At 39.2% G+C, this 17,525-nt stretch overlaps 1 protein-coding gene across 3 annotated transcripts in view; it reads right to left on the reverse strand.

Annotated features, from left to right (window-relative positions):
• Positions 1-17,525, reverse strand: part of PDE7B (phosphodiesterase 7B) — a 314,573-nt gene that overhangs the window by 33,206 nt on the left and 263,842 nt on the right. For all 3 annotated transcript variants that reach the window (XM_036097470.2, XM_036097471.2, XM_036097469.2), the window contains 3 exons: positions 5,575-5,726; positions 3,483-3,546; positions 1,478-1,573 (listed from right to left, as the gene is read on the reverse strand). In XM_036097470.2, coding sequence (XP_035953363.1) covers positions 1,478-1,573; positions 3,483-3,546; positions 5,575-5,726 — 312 coding nt within the window. The remainder of the gene's footprint in view (positions 1-1,477; positions 1,574-3,482; positions 3,547-5,574; positions 5,727-17,525) is intronic.

The raw sequence follows: 17,525 nt of genomic DNA on the forward strand, positions 1-17,525 counted from the left end.
CCAAGTAGAGACATAAGCAGGGTGATTTGGTTTTGCTAATTACAGAAGCCATTAGCCTGCTTTAGCTTAAGATGCTTAGGATGCAATATATTCATCTCATCATACTGAGATGTCCAGCAAATGTCCAGATTTGCAAGTGTGGCCATATTTTCTCAGTCCATTTTACGAGTTTAGCTCTGAATTCGGGTGTTATTTCTGTCATCAAATCTTTTCATTCTTTACATTACTCTGCGGGCATACACATGTCCAAAGTATCTGTGTTCTCTTTCTTTAGACAAATAAAAATTATTTGGCCCATTTGTGGCCATTACTTTGCTCAAGAAATCATTCAGTTAGCCTGAAGTTATTTGTGTTTCTGGAACCGAGCCATGTTGTAGCTGGTTTCAAAAATTTCTTTTGCCAATTATTATTTATTTTACGGGTTTCTAAAAACAATTATATTTAAACTCTGGCTCTTTCCCTTATTATATGTGTTGGGAAAATTACTTAACCATAAGTTTCCTCAGTTTTTTTCTCTATAAAATGGGAATAACAATAGCTCCAATTTCAAAGGGCTGCTCTAAGAATGAGATGTGTTACTATATGCAAGTCCTTAGTCCCAGCATATGTCAGCACGTATAGGCCTGGCTGTCATTCCTTCTGTCGCTGTCATGTCTCTGTTACTTCACTCTGGAGGCATCCAGGCATCAGGTCAGCTTTGAAATTCAAAGCACAGCCATAGGACACATCGAAGAAGCCAGAAACATGCTAAGTGGCAGCAGGAAGTGATATGGTGATTAAAAATGTGCCCTGGATAATTTGGCAGATAAATAAGTGTGTGCATTAAGTCCCGTAAGAACTGGGGCTGTTTTTGATAGAGAGTGACGGGGTGGAGTTGAGTGGAAACATGGCGGACTTTCAAGTCAGACAGACCTGGGCTTGGCCTGAGGTTCTGCCAATTACAAGTTGTTGACCTTGAGCAAGTTATGAAACCTCTTTCTACTTTTCCTTAACTGTGCGCCAAATGGTGGTGACAACACCCAACTTGCAGAGTTGTTGAAATGGTTAGAAATAACATACTGAGAGCTCTTACATATAGTGGGCACTACGTAAATGGTGGTTCTTCTTATATTAAAAAAAAAAAAAAGCCTATTGAAGATTTTTAACAACTCATGTCCAGATTGGAATTATTTGAGGCATACATTACTGGGGTTTTGCTGATATGTAAGCAGATCAGTAATTTCTTTAACAGTTACATGCTCTTGATGGTTTTCTTTATATTGTTTTTATCTATTGTAAACATAGCTGATCAAGTAAATAATCTTTTTTCACTGATTAAAATGGGTAAGCCATATTTTAAAATTAAGGTGAGATAATTTAAGATTAACTTGAGATCTTCATCTTCCATGCTATCATTCTTGCCACTTTATGTTAAAGAATATTATGGGCTGTCATTATTCAGGGGAAAGGAGGTAAGAATATGGAAACGAAGACTTACCTAAAAACCTGTGCAAGGTCACCATGTCTAACTTGAAATGGTGAATGAGTCCATGGGTGTTGAAGAGGTGGCACAGCAGTGTTACCAAGCTGTTTCCTGTAGGAAAACAGTCACCTGCTTTAACTCATTTTTATCGCCACTAAAATATCGAGATTGACAAAAGGATCCAAAGTTTCTGTAATGAAAGGTCTCCTTTTCCCTGTTAAATCTGAATTTTTTCAAGTATAAAGGATCTTATTCCTATGGTTTGGTCCTAGGTTTTCTCATATTGTACAAGTGAAACAAGCTAGGTCAGACATTTCTCTATACCAAAGGCAATGAAAGCATTAAGAGTCTGCTTATCGAGGGGACACACACAAACACACACGTGTGTGTGTGTTTGTGTTTGTGTGTAGTTTTTAAAGACACAGTTTAATGGTCACTTACAATGTGCCTTAAGTTGCTCCCAACTCATTCTTAGGTTTACAGGGATATCTAAGTCACCACGTTCCTTAAGAGAAATCACCCAAGGTGAGATGTGACCATGAGATAGTTTAGAACTTAAGCCAGCAGAGATGCAAAATCGAAGCAATAATGACTAGTAAGCATTTAGGAAATATTATCGACTAAAGAGTAATGATTTTGAATTTTAAAAGCATTAGAGAATTTATGAAAGACTTTGAAATGGACCAAGATGATGACTGGATGTCTTAAGTGGAAAACAAAGTATTGCCTAAGCACACTCTTCCGGGCCACCTGATTCTGCATTTCTGCAGATTCCATTGTCTTTGAGCTATTTTACAACTCTCAAAGTTGTAGATAACTGAGAGCATTGCAAATGATTCTTGCCCATAACGTGCAAACAAAATCTCTCAGGTGAAAATACAGTTGACTTCCTCTTCCCAGTTTTACAGCTATTAATAAATTCATTTAAGCATTTCTTACTGTTTACATATGTGTTGTTCTTTGAATTTTCCCTTGAACTAGTTGTAGCATCTTAACGGATCTCTAATTAATTGAGTTAAATTTTTGACATGTGCTCATTTCATCTTCCATGAGAGGTCATGATTATACTCTCTTTTGAGCAAATCCTTTTATTCACAGTTACTTTCATCTACTGGTACCCATTTCTCAGTTGATTTGAGCAAAGTGAAATACAAGATTGTGAGCTCCATCCCTACATGGTATAGTTAGCTTTCCACGGTGTAAAGCTCGGTCGGCTTCACGGTCTTAGGCTGTATATCTGAACTGTATGTTATTTGTCAAGTAACAGAATGGTGAGAAAACCATCTGTAATGACTTAAAGTATAAGCCTGGTATACGGTGGGACATGTGAAGGTCACCATCAGGTACGATGTCTTTCATTGGCTCCCTAAGCCTATTGGCATTTGTTTAATGGGCAGACGAATATATAACCAAATTTTATTATTTTCTTTAGGAAAGTCTTTATAGGCACCAAGATTTTTTTTTTAACTTTTTATTGTTATGTTAATCCCCATACATTACATCATTAGTTTTAGATATATAGGCACCAAGATTTTAAAAGTGAAGCCAGTGGGAATGTCTACTTTCCCCTTCAGCTGCAGCCTAACGTTTTACACCCCATCATCAGCCAATGTTTTCCTCCAGTGATGCCGAGCATATCTGAACAAGACCTGCACTGGACCAGCCTCAGCTTACTCAGTGAAAATGTACAGACACCTGCCCTATAGGGCTCAGGACTGATCAGACGAGCTTTAGTGTTTCTAGTTTTCACTGACTAACAATGAACCTCCTCCATTTGGATGTGGCCAAAGTATTCTGCCAGGAAAGAATCTAATCTGTGGTTTCCAAATTCCTTTGGGATCATCAAGGCCAGAAGGAAAACGGTCTTAAGATTCTAAGGCCAAGTTCAGTCCTTACTTTTCATCTGAATTAATTTTCCCCTGCCCTGGCCCTTCTTGAGTGGCTATAGACTTAGGAAAGTGGAAAAAGAAGGGAAAAAGAATAACAGTGTTTGGAAATAAGATTCTTTTGGGTGACTTACCATTTGTCAAGCGATCAAATAAGAAAATGTCAAAATCCCACATTCCCACTTTGGAAAGCATATGCTGAAAAGGCAAACGAAAAACAGCACTCAAATGAATCATACCGGAGACTCAAACATTTACTTTGAGACAGTGAATTAAACAATTAAAAAGTTGGAAATAGTAGCACATTGCTATCTGGTTTGTGGTAAAACAAATCTTGCTCTACGTGCTACTAACAAGAGCGTGAAAGGAATCAGACTATCTGGTTCAGTATCAGCCACATCTCTCACTGGCTGTGGGAGTTTGGGCAAGTTCCTTAACCTCTCTGTACCTCAGTTTCCTATTTGAAAAATAGCATTTTTGTGAGGATTAAAGAAGGTAATATATGTGGAGTGCTTAGAATGGTGTTTGTATATAATAAGCACACATAAAATTCGATATCTGTTAAAACTGTAGTTCAGTAAAGTCTGTACATTGCAAATGACTATATACTTAAGGAGGATGTTTACAGCAAATTTTTAAAAAATGAAGTCAAAATGATTGCTGAGCACATTACTCAGCTCAACGTGGACTAAATGTGAAATGAACCACTCTAACAGATAGGAAACTGGAGTTGGCAATTGAAAATGTTGGGTAATTTAAAGACCTACTGTCCAGTGTAGGCTTATTATCCTGTTTTTTTTTTTTTTTTTTTTAAATCCCCCATGCTTAGAATTAAATGGTCTTTAACTCTCAGATGCAAAGCTGTGGTTACGGATTCTATCCTCACTGTGGCTTCTTTGCCTGGCCTTCCTCTCTTCTCAAAGTCACTGCTTCCTGTAAGGACCAGCTCACTCTCCTCTTCCTGCCCCTAAATGTCTTCCCCGCATCTTCCAATAAAGTCTAAGGGCCTTGTCACAGCACACAAAGACCTCCCAGCATTATCAGAAAAATGAAGGAATAATAGGTTACCTGTGAGATTTGGTGTGCGTGAACATTTTATCCAAGTCAAATACTAAAGTAGAATCAGGACTTGATCCCTGGTATCCTGACTTGTGACCCACAGTTCTTTCTACATCTCAATGTCATCTCTCTTGAGGGGTGAATGCTTGGAGGAGGGCCCCACAGGAATGCTCTGTCACTGATGCCCCAGGGCTGGGAGGTTAGTCTTGCTCTTTTTTCTCCAACCAACCACCCAACCAACCACCCAACCACCCAACCAACCAACAACCCAACCAACCACCCAACCAACCAACCATCCAGATGAATAAACAAACAAATATTCACTCAATCTCAGGCCTTGGGTTGTTAGGAGTGATTTTTTTTTTTTTCCTTTTTTAAACCTAAAGTTGGGAATTAGTTCTTCTGATATTACTTGTTGCTTAGTTACTAATACTATACAGTAATAGTAGAAATTTCTTAATAGGACATAGATAGCATAATATTACTTAGCATGTAAACTCTAAGACTCTACTTCTGATTTCTGTTTAAATGGTGGCAGTTTATCCTGAAATTTAAACTCTTTTGACAGTTTGGGCTAGAGATAACTTGTGAACTTTTTTTTTTTTTTTTAGATTGTCACATGTTCATTTCAACCTTTGATCAATGAATTGCAAAAAGGATTGTAAAATTTGTGAAAATTATTTAAATAAAATAAAATTATAAAAAGGACTACATACCATATTGGTAGACAGAAGTGGAATTAAGAGTTGGTAATTATTGGGTTACTTTCAGCATAGCTATTATAATGAGAAAATTCAATGGGTTTAAAGATTTAGCTATTCTCTTATTGGTAATCAGTCAGTCCAGAATTTCACTTTAGTAAATAGTGTTGTGCAAATATGTTTTGTCCATTTGTAAAAATGAAAATAGGTAGCATGTGCTAGGCATGAATATATAAAACATGTAAGCATGCTTTACCTCATGTAATCTCTGCATCGCCCCTCTGAGCTGGGTGTTTCTATTAACCTCATTTCATATTTGAGGGAAAAGTCCAGATGTGTTGACTAACTAGCCAGAGTCACAGAGGGTCTCAGTGGCAGAAGTTGGACTCCAGCTCAGGTACTGTCAGCTGAGGTACAAGCTCTTGGCCACTGACCTCTTGGGAGGTGACAGAGGAGACTAACTCACCCTTGCTTGTCCAAGGTAGTCTTCATCCAGCAGGTGGAGAGGGGCTTGCGGTATAATTCCACGAAGCAGCCTCGATGCATGGAAGTATCTTTGAAAGCTTAACAGTCTTTTCACCTTTTTCTTAGTGCCAATTTCCCCTGAGTGTGTTGTATCTGTGGAAAGTAATCAAATACAGACGTTATATATTTAAAAAGCCCTATTTTCTCCACTATGTAAAAATACAACATATTATATTTAAGATTTTATTTATTTATTTGACAGGGGGAGAGAGAGAGAGAGAGCACAAGCCGGGGGAGCAGCAGACAGAGGGAGAGGGAGAAGCAGGCTCCCCCACGAGCAGGGAGCCTGATGTAAAAACACAATGTATTATAAAGGAGATAAACTTAAAATATGCTCTCAGTGCTTTCTTAAATACAGTCTATTTAACTCTACACTTGAAGTTGTCTTAGAACAAAAATGACCTTTCTTATATATTACATTCATTAAAATGTCAAGATATTTCTGGATGTAATTTTAGAAGACATGAAATATATAAATTAAAATCTTCATTTTCTTATTAATGGCACTGGTATGCTTAGTATGTGAAATCCACATACTTCTGCATGCATTTGAAAGGAACAGTTACGCTTTTTTCTATGATATTAAAACCAAACCTCCAGCATTTAAACCAGGTTCTCATCCTACACTCTCTGAATTAAAAGGGCTGAGAATACACTAGCTTAGACATGAGGAAAATGTTTCCTAATGTCCCAGGAACACCAGGGGCAAAGGAATCAAGAATCTCAGTACAAAGGTGACCTAGATTTTCTGGACAAGAAGCAGAGAGGGTGTCTACTTTCTAATGGAGTATATTCTTTTTTACTAGTGGCCAGGCAAGTCTGTTCCTGTCAGTAGAGATATTTTAATACTCATGTCACATGTGCCTTTCAAAACTTGACTGTTGACATCATAGTGATTGTCCAGAAATACCCCAGGCACATTATTTGAATGCCTGTCAAGGTATGTCTTATCTCAGCTGAAATTCTATGAATCACTCCAGGTCCACCTAAGTGACATCTGCTACCCATTTTGAATCTGGAGTCAACTTAACAGTCTACTAGGAAAACGTATAGTCCATAGCTAAAGAAATTTTGGATTCTTTCACCCTTCCTCCCATCTCCCCTTCTTCTCTAGGGAACTCAGAATCACAGTGGATAGAGAAGTAGAGGAAACAGTGGGCCACGTGGGCCTCCCTGATGGCAGTGACTGGCCAAAATCAGGCTGTTACTTAGGCTGTGTTATGCATGCAAAGGCTTAATTCAGGGCAGGCAAAACCCACTGCTCTCTGGAAATCCCACCTGACCGACATGCTTTCTGTTTTTAAAGTGTCTAGATTTCATGTGTGGAAAGAGGCAAACATACACCCAGAGAGAGGAGTGTAACTGAAGTTGGGCGTTAGGCACACAGCCAAATTAAAAATGGTGTACGTGGACTCAGTATACGTGGACTCAGTATACGTGGACTCAGTTCTACTAGTGGGCTCTTACTCATTGCTATCAATTTATCAAGTCAAAGTACAGGACAAAGTGGTTCATTCATTTATTTAAAACACAGATGTTCAGTGAGATCCTTTGGTTCTAGGTCCTCCAGTGAGCAGAACAAAGATCCCTGTACTCATGAAGTTTACGTTCCAGCACAAAGGGACATGCGATAACCAATAAACAAAAAATAAGTAATTTATAAAAATGTGTTAGGTGGTGGTAAGTACAATGGGAAAAAGCCAGAAAAGCTGAAAGTGAGGGACCAGGCATTCTGTGTTTGGATAGTCAGGGTGGGCCTCATTAGAGGGTATAGTTTGGTCAAGTGAAGGAGATGAGGAAGCTGGCCAAGCAGAGATCTGGGAAATACCTTCCTTACAGAGGTACCAGCTTGAATGCCCCTAGAAGTGGGAGCCTGCCTGGCATGCTGGCATGTGGGAGGAGCCGCAGGAATTCCATGTGGATGGAAAGGAGAGGAAGAGGGAGGAGTAAGAAATGAGGTCTCAGAGCAGAGGAGGGCATGAGAATTATACAGAGTCCTGTAGGCCATTGTAACAGCTTGGGCTGTACTCTGAATGAAATAAGGAGCCACTGCAAAGGTTTGTTTGTTTGTTTGTTTAAGATTTTATTTATTTATTTGAGAAAGGGATAGAGAGACAGAGAGAGCATGAGCGGGGGTTAGGGGGGAGGGGCAGAGGGAGAGGGAAAAGCAGACTCCCCTGAGTGGGAATCCCTATGTGGGGCTCGATCCCAGGACTCTGAGATCATGACCTGAGTCCAAGTCAGATGCTTAACTGGCTGAGTGAGCCACCCAGGCACCCCGCCACTGCAAAGTTTTGAGAGAAGAGTGATATGATCACACTATATATTTAAAAAGGGTCATTCTATGTGGCAAGCAGTTGTAAGAGAAAGCTTTGATGTGGTGAGACCAGCTGTGAGGCCCTTGAAATAACCCAGGCAAGAGATGATGGCTGCTCAGATCATGGGAGGAACAGTGGAGGGACAAGAAGTGGAGGGAGGGATCTGGTGTATATTTTGGGTACCTCCAAGGTTTTGCTCTAAATAACTAGGAGAATGGAGCTGCCATCACCTGAGATGGGAAAGCCACAGGTGGGCCGGGTGTGGGGTGGATTTCAGCTTTGCACATGTTGAATTTGGATGTCTATTGGAAATTCAGGCACAGATGTCAGATGGAAATAAGTGGATATAAAACCCAGCGCTTGGGGGAGAAGATTGGGCTAGAGATACAAATCTGGGAGTTGTCAGATGAGATTACCTAGGGAGTAGGCATATATACAGATGAGAAAAGCATCAGAGTCTGAGTTCTGCAGTGTTTCAACTTTGAAAGAGTATAGAGAAGAGCAGAGACAATCAAAGGAGACTGAGGAGTATACAGTGGGGATAGGGAAAAACCATCATTTCCCAGAAGCCTAGTGAAGACAATACTGCAAGGAGGAAGGTGAGATCCTCAGTATCGAATGCTGTTAATGACAGATCAAGTTCAACAAAGACTGAAAATTGACCACGGGTACATACATTTGTCAAAATTCACTGAACTATGCACTTAATAGAGCACATTTTATTCTATGCTAGAAGCAACAACATCCTAGTCACACATCTATAACCCAGATTTTGTTTTTAAAACACAATTTCTCACTAAAAGAAACCAGACCTCCTCTGTGAAATGGCCAAGTCTAGGACCGGGGCAGGCAAAATACAAGAACTGCAACTTCTTGTCATTCTGGAAGGTAAGGGAGAGCTCGAGAAATGATGGGACCATTACAAAAATGACAGAGGAGATGACTTGCAGGGGGTTCCTCTGAGCAAATATGGGAAACTTTGAGCATCAACATGAATAATGGAAGAGCTGATTATAAACCACTGACTGAGAGAAGAATCCATGAATCCATACTGATGGTAAGTAAACAAGTAAGTAAATAAATGAGAAGGGAAATCTCTTCCTTGCAGAGTGTCAACCCATAATGCAGAGGAACTAATAGAGTTAGAAAATTACCATTTTGCAACTTTTTTTTTTTTTAGAGAGAGAGAGAGAGAGAGGCGGGGGGAGGGGCAGAGGGAGAGGGAGAGAGAGAATCTTAAGCAGGCTCCACACCCAGCATGGAGCCTGATATGGGGCTCAATCTCACGACCCTGAGATCATGACCTGAGCCGAAATCAAGAGTCGGACACTTAACCAACTGAGACACCCAGGTGCCCCACCATTTTGCAACTTTTATGGTGATAACTGCTTCAGGCCCAAATCATCGATGGACACTAAAACTATTCAGTGGAAGTTTAAAAAGCAACAGTATAATTTATGGTATCAAAGTATCTCCCCACTGATTTATTAATTGGAAAGGAAAAGTTGTGTAGCTTTTTAGTTGACAAATGTAGAGGGGGCACCACCTTCACTAAGTAATCAAAGTTTACATCCCCAATAATGGGAGAAGCTGACATTACACACTTCTGATGTAATACACTGAGGACACAACATCGCCTATGTTGTATTCTTGCTCCAACCCCCAGAAAGAGGAAACATCATAAGAACCCAAGCTGAAAGATACTTTACAAAATAATCAACCTCCATTCTTTAAAAAATGTCAGTGTCGTGAAAGACAAAGATAGCCTCTGGTATTGTTTCAGGATAACGGATGCCAAATAGAGTGCTCTAAATGCATTCGTATGACTCTGAATGAGATCCTGGATCAGGAGATAATTTCCAAAAATGGCTTTATTAGGGTAATTTGTGAAATTTGGATATGGACATATATATGAGAAATTTGATAACTGAACTGTGGTCTGCAAAAGAAGGCTCCTGTTCTTAGAAAATACATGCTGAGGGGTGCCTGGGTAGCTCAGTCAGTTAAGCGTCGGCCTCTTGGTTTCAGCTCAGGTCATGATCTCAGGGTCCTGAGATCGAGCCCCGAGTCGGGCTCTGGGCTGGGCATGGAGCCTGCTTGGGATTCTCTCTCTCCCTCTCCCTCTGCCCCTTCCCACCCCTTTCTCTCTCTCTCTGAAAAATAAGTAAATAAATAAATAATTAAAAAATAAATTAAAAATAAGGAAAATACATGCTGAGATATTTAGGGATAAAGGGGCATGATGTGTAGAACAAATTCTCAAGTGGTTATGAAAAAATATATAGTAAAGACAAACAGGGCAAAATAATAATTGGTTCCTCTGGGTAAAGGGTATATGAATGTTCTAGCCTTGAAAATTTTCTGTAAATTTGAAGGTATTTTATAGTAAAGAGTTTAAGAAGAGAGAGAACGAGAAGAGAAATGTTAGGCAACAGTATCCAGTACAGACAACCCAAGGAGTTTTGCTACATAGGGAAGCAAAGGAATGTTGGTGATGGTTCTATGCAGAATTACATAGAATGAAATCAAGTGTGTCAAGTAAATGAAATGAGTTATTCCTGTGTTGTGCAGAAATCTAATAGGAAATAACCATACAATGATCAATTCCTTTTTTAACCTTCTATGAAAATTTTCCCATTCTAAAATACTAAAAGAAAATCTCCTATGTAGCTGAGAGTATTTTTTTTTATTAAAGATTTTATTTATTTGACAGAGAGAGACACAGTGAGAGAAGGAACACAAGCAGGGGGAGTGGGAGAGGGAGAAGCAGGCTTCCCGCGGAGCAGGGAGCCCCATGTGGGGCTTGATCCCAGGACCCTGGGATCATCACCCGAGCCAAAGGCTGACGCCTAACAACTGAGCCACCCAGGCTGTAGCTGAGAGTATTAACATAACAGAATTAGAAGTAAACAAGGTAAGCCTAATGATGGAAATATGCCACAAACATAGCAAATTCAAATTATGGATTATAGTTCACCGTTGAGTAATGTGGGGGCTGGGGGTACACACCTGCTGGGCAGTTGAAAATCTGCATATAACTTTGGACATGTCAAAAACTTATGTGAGAATAGCCTACAGTTGACCAGAAGCCTTATTTATAACATAGTCAATTAGCACATATTTTGTATGTTATGTGTATTACATACTGTATTCTTACAATAAAGTGAACTAGAGAAAAGAAAATGTTAATGAGAAAATCATAAGGAAGAGACAATACATTTACAGTACTGTACTGTATTTATTGAGAAAAATCTGCATGTTAGTGCACCCATGTGGTTCAAACTTGTGTTGTTCAAGTATCAACTGTATTCCTTTGTAAACTTCCATTCAGCTTTCCAAGTGGTGTAATACTTCAAATAGATTCATAGGTAAGAAAATGACAAGTTATATACAATAAATATAGATGATAGGAAATAATGGTTTCTATTCATTAAAGTTACCAGATTGCCTAAAATATTGCTAATCTAATGATGCTTTGAGCTGGAGGCATTATGGTTTTTTTTGTTTGTTTGTTTTATTTTGGTTTTGCTTTTTTTTTGAGGGACAGAGTTGGGGGTGCAGAGGGAGAGGGAGAGAGAGAATCTTTTTTTTTTGAGAATTTATTTATTTATTTGAGAGAGTGAGAGGGAGAAGCAGACTCCCCGCTCAGCAGAGAGCCTGATGTGGGGCTCGATCCCAGGACCCTGAGATCATGACCTCAGCTAAAGGCAGATGCTTAACCAACTGAGCCACTCAGGCACCCCGAGAGAGAGACTCTTAAGCAGGCTCCACACCCAGCTCAGAGGCCAACAGGGTGTGTGGGGGGGCAGGGCTTGATCTCATGACTCAGATCATGACCTGAGCTGAAACCAAGAGTAGGAAGCTTCAATTACTGAGCTACTCAGGCACCCCTGGAGATACTGAGTTTTAACTTAGATCCATTTTGCCATTAAACCAAAGAAGAAAACAGCAAGATTCCCTTCTTCCCCACCTACTTTCTTCACCCTGTGGTCAAACAGGATAACAATCCACCAACATGTCAGAATGTAGATCTCTTTTGATTTTTATTTAAATATTTGATATTTTTGGCCTTCATTTTTATTGAAAGAATATTGCTTTAAAACACGAAGTACCTTGATCACTGAGTTATTTGGCACGGTCTCAAATCTGGAGTATGAAGTAAGTGTCTCACCACCCTAGTTCCCATTCTGTCTTGCATCTTTGGTGCACAAGCTCAGATAATGTCAAACATATTCAATATTAAAATAAATCTGGATAATAAAACCTTCTCATGGTTCATTTTTTATGGTAGTCTGTAGGTTAAAAAAAGGTAGCATATAATATTATTCATGGTGAGGATTTTCCAAGTTTTGGAACAAATTGGTTATTCTGAGGTATATTCTTTATTTGTGCAATTTCAACCTTACTGCGATGGGCAGGCCCATATCTGCCAAGCAGGTGGCCAGTATTTTCTAAAATACCGAGGCAAGCCATGACTATGCCATTTAGCACTTCTATCTGGGTTAGTCTTTAATTGACAAGAAAATATTTCAGAATTGATGTTGGATAGCCGTTTATGAAAACAGTAGGGTTTAATTTTCTCATTTGAAGACATACATAAAGCTAAATGAAAAAAGCCTCAAGCTAGCACTCTAAAGGGGAGGAACATTCAATAGTGCAAAAAAATAAATTTATTTAAAACAATATTAATAACTTATTTATCAACTGTCATTTGTGAGATAATGACAAACTAGGATATAAGCTGAAGGTACAGTTGGGAGAAAAAAAAAATCCGCATAAGGAACAATTCATGAATAAATTGCCATGCTGTATGCTAGTCCTAGGAACTGTTTTTTGACATGTTGAAATGTGTTATACAATTATTGAATAAGATTGGATACATGTGTTTCCAAAAGGGCTCTCAGTGAGTAACCGGTGTCTTTACTTTGATAATTAGGGGTATAGGGATATGCCTATCTGGAGAGAAATTTATGGTGAGCACTGTGAATTTTGTAAGACTGACGAATCACGGACCTGTACCCCTGAAACAAATAATACACTATATGTTAATAAAAAAATAAATAAAAAAATGGAAAAAAAAGAAATTTAAATGATTAGCTAAGCTACATTTTACAGATAGTTAGCTAAATTCAGCTTGTGAAAACTTAGTCTTACCAATGTGCCTAATAATGAAATGCTGTTTATCTAATATCTTTTTATAATTAAAAAGTCATTATTTAAAGGTATTCAGTTATCCTAATGGTACTTTTTGTTTGGATTTGTTGTTTATGGGCTTTCGGTCCCCGAATTTTCATTTGCAACAGTTATAAAATGGTGTTCCAGAATAGTTTCATTGCCTAATCTATGTGTGCATTGACCCGGACTGTGAAATTCATTTTCTGCTCACTTGTTCTTTTATAAATTTCACAAATATGTACATATTAACACATTTCTGCACTATTTAGACACTAATTTAGGGTTATGAAGTTTATATTGGCACTGCTGATATGGCAATTCTTAAATTTCACAAGTTGGGGTTGGCTTAAATACAAAAAATGTTAATAAAAATTATTTTCATTTTGAGTACCTTCTTTATGGCATATTCTCTTTATAGGGGCTGATAAATTTTGGTACAAGGAGAAACCTTAAACCCAGAATAAATATCTAGGAAAAAAAAAATCTATAAGCCTACCTAGTATGATGAGGCTGTTTCTGTCAACTCTATACCTGGCTGTTCCAGCGAGGTCTGCAGCAACTGTCTCCTGAATTTGAGTGGCTAGTAACTGGTGCAGAAGTAGCGCAGGTGATACTAAGAACAAAGAATGCCTCTATATTTAAGTGAGCAGAACTCGCCTCAAGCAAACATGGAGACCCAACTCCATAAACCTTATCAATACTTTCAAAGCATTAATCCACCTGAATCTTTTTAATTTTTAAAAGATTTTATTTCTTTATTTAAGGGAGAGAGACAGAGAGAGCATGAGCTGGGGGAGAGGGACAAACAGACTCCCCTCCGAGCAGGGAGCCCGATGTGGGGCTCGATCCCAGGACCCCAGGATCATGACCTGAGCTAAAGTCAGACGCTTAACTGACTGAGCCACCCAGGTGCCCCAAATCCATCTGAATCTTTTAAATAATGTGTTACTAATACATGCGCTACTCTGATAATTATTGTACTCATACTTATTGCAATACCTATATTATATAATTATAATGAAATTCTTTGCAGGTAGTGGCTATTCATATGCTTTGTTTATTCTTCTTTTATAGGATTTTTAACATGTACTCTAGAGTTATTGGTATAAATAACTTACTACCCTCCAAGGTCAGAAATCATCCAATCAAACTTTGTAATCGTAGTGGAAGCCCTAACAGCTTTTTAAATTTTGTTTTGTTTTGGTAATGCAAGTGCCTGACTTAACCTTTGCTTTCGGGGCAGGGCATCCACTTACTTCAAAGGGGCATCCACTTCAAAGAAGGCTATTCCAAATAAACGCATTGCCAGCCTCAGGACTAAATAAAGAGCCAGGTCACCTCCCTCCCACTGAGGCTCCTTTGTTTTAGAGATCTTGGTTGATTTTGGTACACAACCCTGTGGGCCATTTGTTTTTTCTCATCCTGGGCTTTAAATTCCCATTCTTATGTTTTAAATTCACCAATAAAGAGTGAGTCTGCAAAACCCTAGGTCCCCACCCCCGCCCCACCCCAATAAAAGAACCCCAGCCACGCTCACTCTCTCCCTTTCTCCCCATGACTTGGCTGGGTGGCCCCAGTAGCGCTGTGTAAATTCCAGGGCCCGTAAGTAATAAACCTTTATTTTTTCAGTTTCTTGATGGTTGTGGCTGAAGGGTGTCTTGCAATCATAGTAAGAGCCTCGAGTGTTGGTCCAGCCGCGACATTAGTTACTGAAAGGCTGAGACTGGCACACAACAGTAATCCTTTGTGTTGAGTGCATAGCCCTGCACATAATGGAAACTCCATGCAAAATTTGTGGATTTAATTTGAATAAATAATCTCCGCTTACAGAAATATCATCATCAAATGCCATTCTTAAATAATAAGCCAATTTATAAAGTGCAAGATGCTAAAACTTATGTTAGTTTTGAAATCCTTTTCTTAAACCCTTCAATGGAGTTCCAGGGCCCAGATCCTTCTACCACCACTCCTTGCTGTGATCGACTCCCACTTCCAACACCCAACTGTGCCCTGTATGATTGCAAATTCACTCTTATTTACACGTCGGATGTTCTAATTAGGCTGTAAGGGCTTGGAGGCCAGATTCCTGCTAGTTTTCTTTGAATTTCCACAATATCTTGCAAGTCATTGATGGTAAACACATGATGATGACACACTTAAAAACTTTCTTGTGTCTGTGCTCCAGTTCCAAGTTCAAGAAGTGTTGGAGAAATCAGGTTGAAATTCTAGTTTTAAGTGTGTAGCTCTTAAAAAGATGAGAAAAAGTGAATTCATTTGATTTTAGGTGTCCTGAGCACAAATGGCAGATTTATAGCACAGCTCTTTCTTCCTTCCTACAATTCTACTAGTTCAGGGTTCAGGGTCCCTGCAAAGTTGGAAACAGGGGAGTTGTCCGGGATGGCAATTTTCTTGAAAAAACACAGGATTTTAAGAGTGAAGCAACTTATTCTAAGATGCAGTTGCCCTGTAGATACAATTTAACTACTTTAAAAAGTGAAAATAAATTAAAGATGTTGCATATAAAAAATGATATTGGCAGATTTCTAAAATGTACAATGTGGACTCGTAGTCTTCTTGACGAGGTGCTAAAGATACCAGCCTCTGCATAAGACTAGTGCTCCTTTCAACGTATTAAAGGCTTCGATTCATTTTCATGTGCTTTTAGCAAATTTCATAATTTAGACTTGGCCGTCATGACTTCGGCACTCAAATTCCACCTTTCAGAGTTTAGCATCTCTAGACATTAAAGTCTGCATTTACTCATAAAAAGAACCAGCTGCCAAAAAGCCTTGTAAAATACATTACTATTTCTATCCCAGTCTTTCAAACATCGTCTGTGGTCATAAATGGCCACAGTTGTTTATTTCTTCCTGTATATATTCTCAGCACTCAAAGAATGGTGGGTAGGAGCTGATGACAACCCAGGGTATTATCTGGCTTGTAACCTCACATGTCTGTGCTCACATGGAGGGACGTATTTTTTTTTTTTTATTATGTTATGTTAATCACCATACATTACATCATTAGTTTTTGATGTAGTATTCCATGATTCATTGTTTGCGTATAACACCCAGTGCTCCATGCAGTACGTGCCCTCTTTAATACCCATCACCAGGCTAACCCATCCCCCCACCCCCCTCCCCTCCAGAACCCTCAGTTTGTTTCTCAGAGTCCATAGTCTCTCATGGTTCGTCTCCCCCTCCGATTCCCCCCCCTTCATTTTTCCCTTCCTACTATCTTCTTCTTTTTTTTAACATTGAGATAATTGATTGAGATAAAATACAAATTAAATTCCTTAACATCTAGGGCCTTCTCTAGGCTTAGTCTTTCATAGGAAAGTTGTGATACCAAAAAGCTAATAAACAAAAATACATATAACCTCAACAACAACAATAACAAAACACTGGGGGGAAAAAAGAGGAAAGAAAGAAAGGAAAAGAAACTCAAAGTACACCATCACCTTAAAATGTAACTTGAAGTTGGGAAATCAATTTGCGTTAAAAGCAGCTAGAAAGTTATTTTAAGTTCTCTAAAATCAGGTCTTGAATAGAGGTGTATCGAAGCCCCATGTCATTAGCTGTTCTGCGTACGACAGATACTCACGACTTCTTGATGGCTGTCACCAGAAGAAGAGCTTTGCATCAACACTGCCACGGAGTGGGAGGAGGAGGCGGAAGAGGAAAAGTCTTCTTCAAGACAGGGTAAACTGTTTCTCTAGCTCTACTTTTTAACGTGTTTATTTTTTTCAATTGCCATTTCTCTTTTATGTTGTTGACAGTGAAGAGGACCGAGGAGCGTGGCTGATAGGAGTCACAGAATAGAATGAACTCCTTCCCCACTTCCCGGTCCCCACACCTGCTGCCTCAGCGCTAGGAAATGTGCTCGGAGAGTACTCATGAGGGTCAGATGCTTGTCCTCAGCCACACAACACACTGGTGTTTGGCAAAATGTGCTGTTTTGAGCCTGTTGCTTTGCCTACTGTAGAATCCATTCCAACCCAAGGGCTGTGAATCTCTAACTTCCAGGGTTCAGGGATGGTTGGAAAACTCTTATTTCCTTTTTGTAAGGAGGGGAGAAGACCTTAAAAATAAGCTCTTAAGACTCTGGGCAATAGAGAGGTTTTTCAAAATCCCAGTTTGAATGAAATTGAAATGAATTAGTAAGAAGCTGATCAAATTTCCTCAGTCCTAAAGAAGTACGCGCCAGGCACAATGCGGTTTTATTGAACCCTCTGCTTCTCAGAGTTTGAAATGTTTAGCAAATCCTGAGTTTTGAGGGCAATGGTTTGTGGTGAGCAAATTGAGGTGACCAAATGGCAGTTGATTCTAAGTCTCCAGAGGTTAAAAACTGCTGCATTAACTCCCTAGTTCTCAGCATGTATTTAAACTAAGTGTGGTCT

This window comes from Halichoerus grypus, chromosome 9 (assembly GCF_964656455.1).
Source record: "Halichoerus grypus chromosome 9, mHalGry1.hap1.1, whole genome shotgun sequence".
NCBI lineage: Eukaryota > Metazoa > Chordata > Mammalia > Carnivora > Phocidae > Halichoerus > Halichoerus grypus.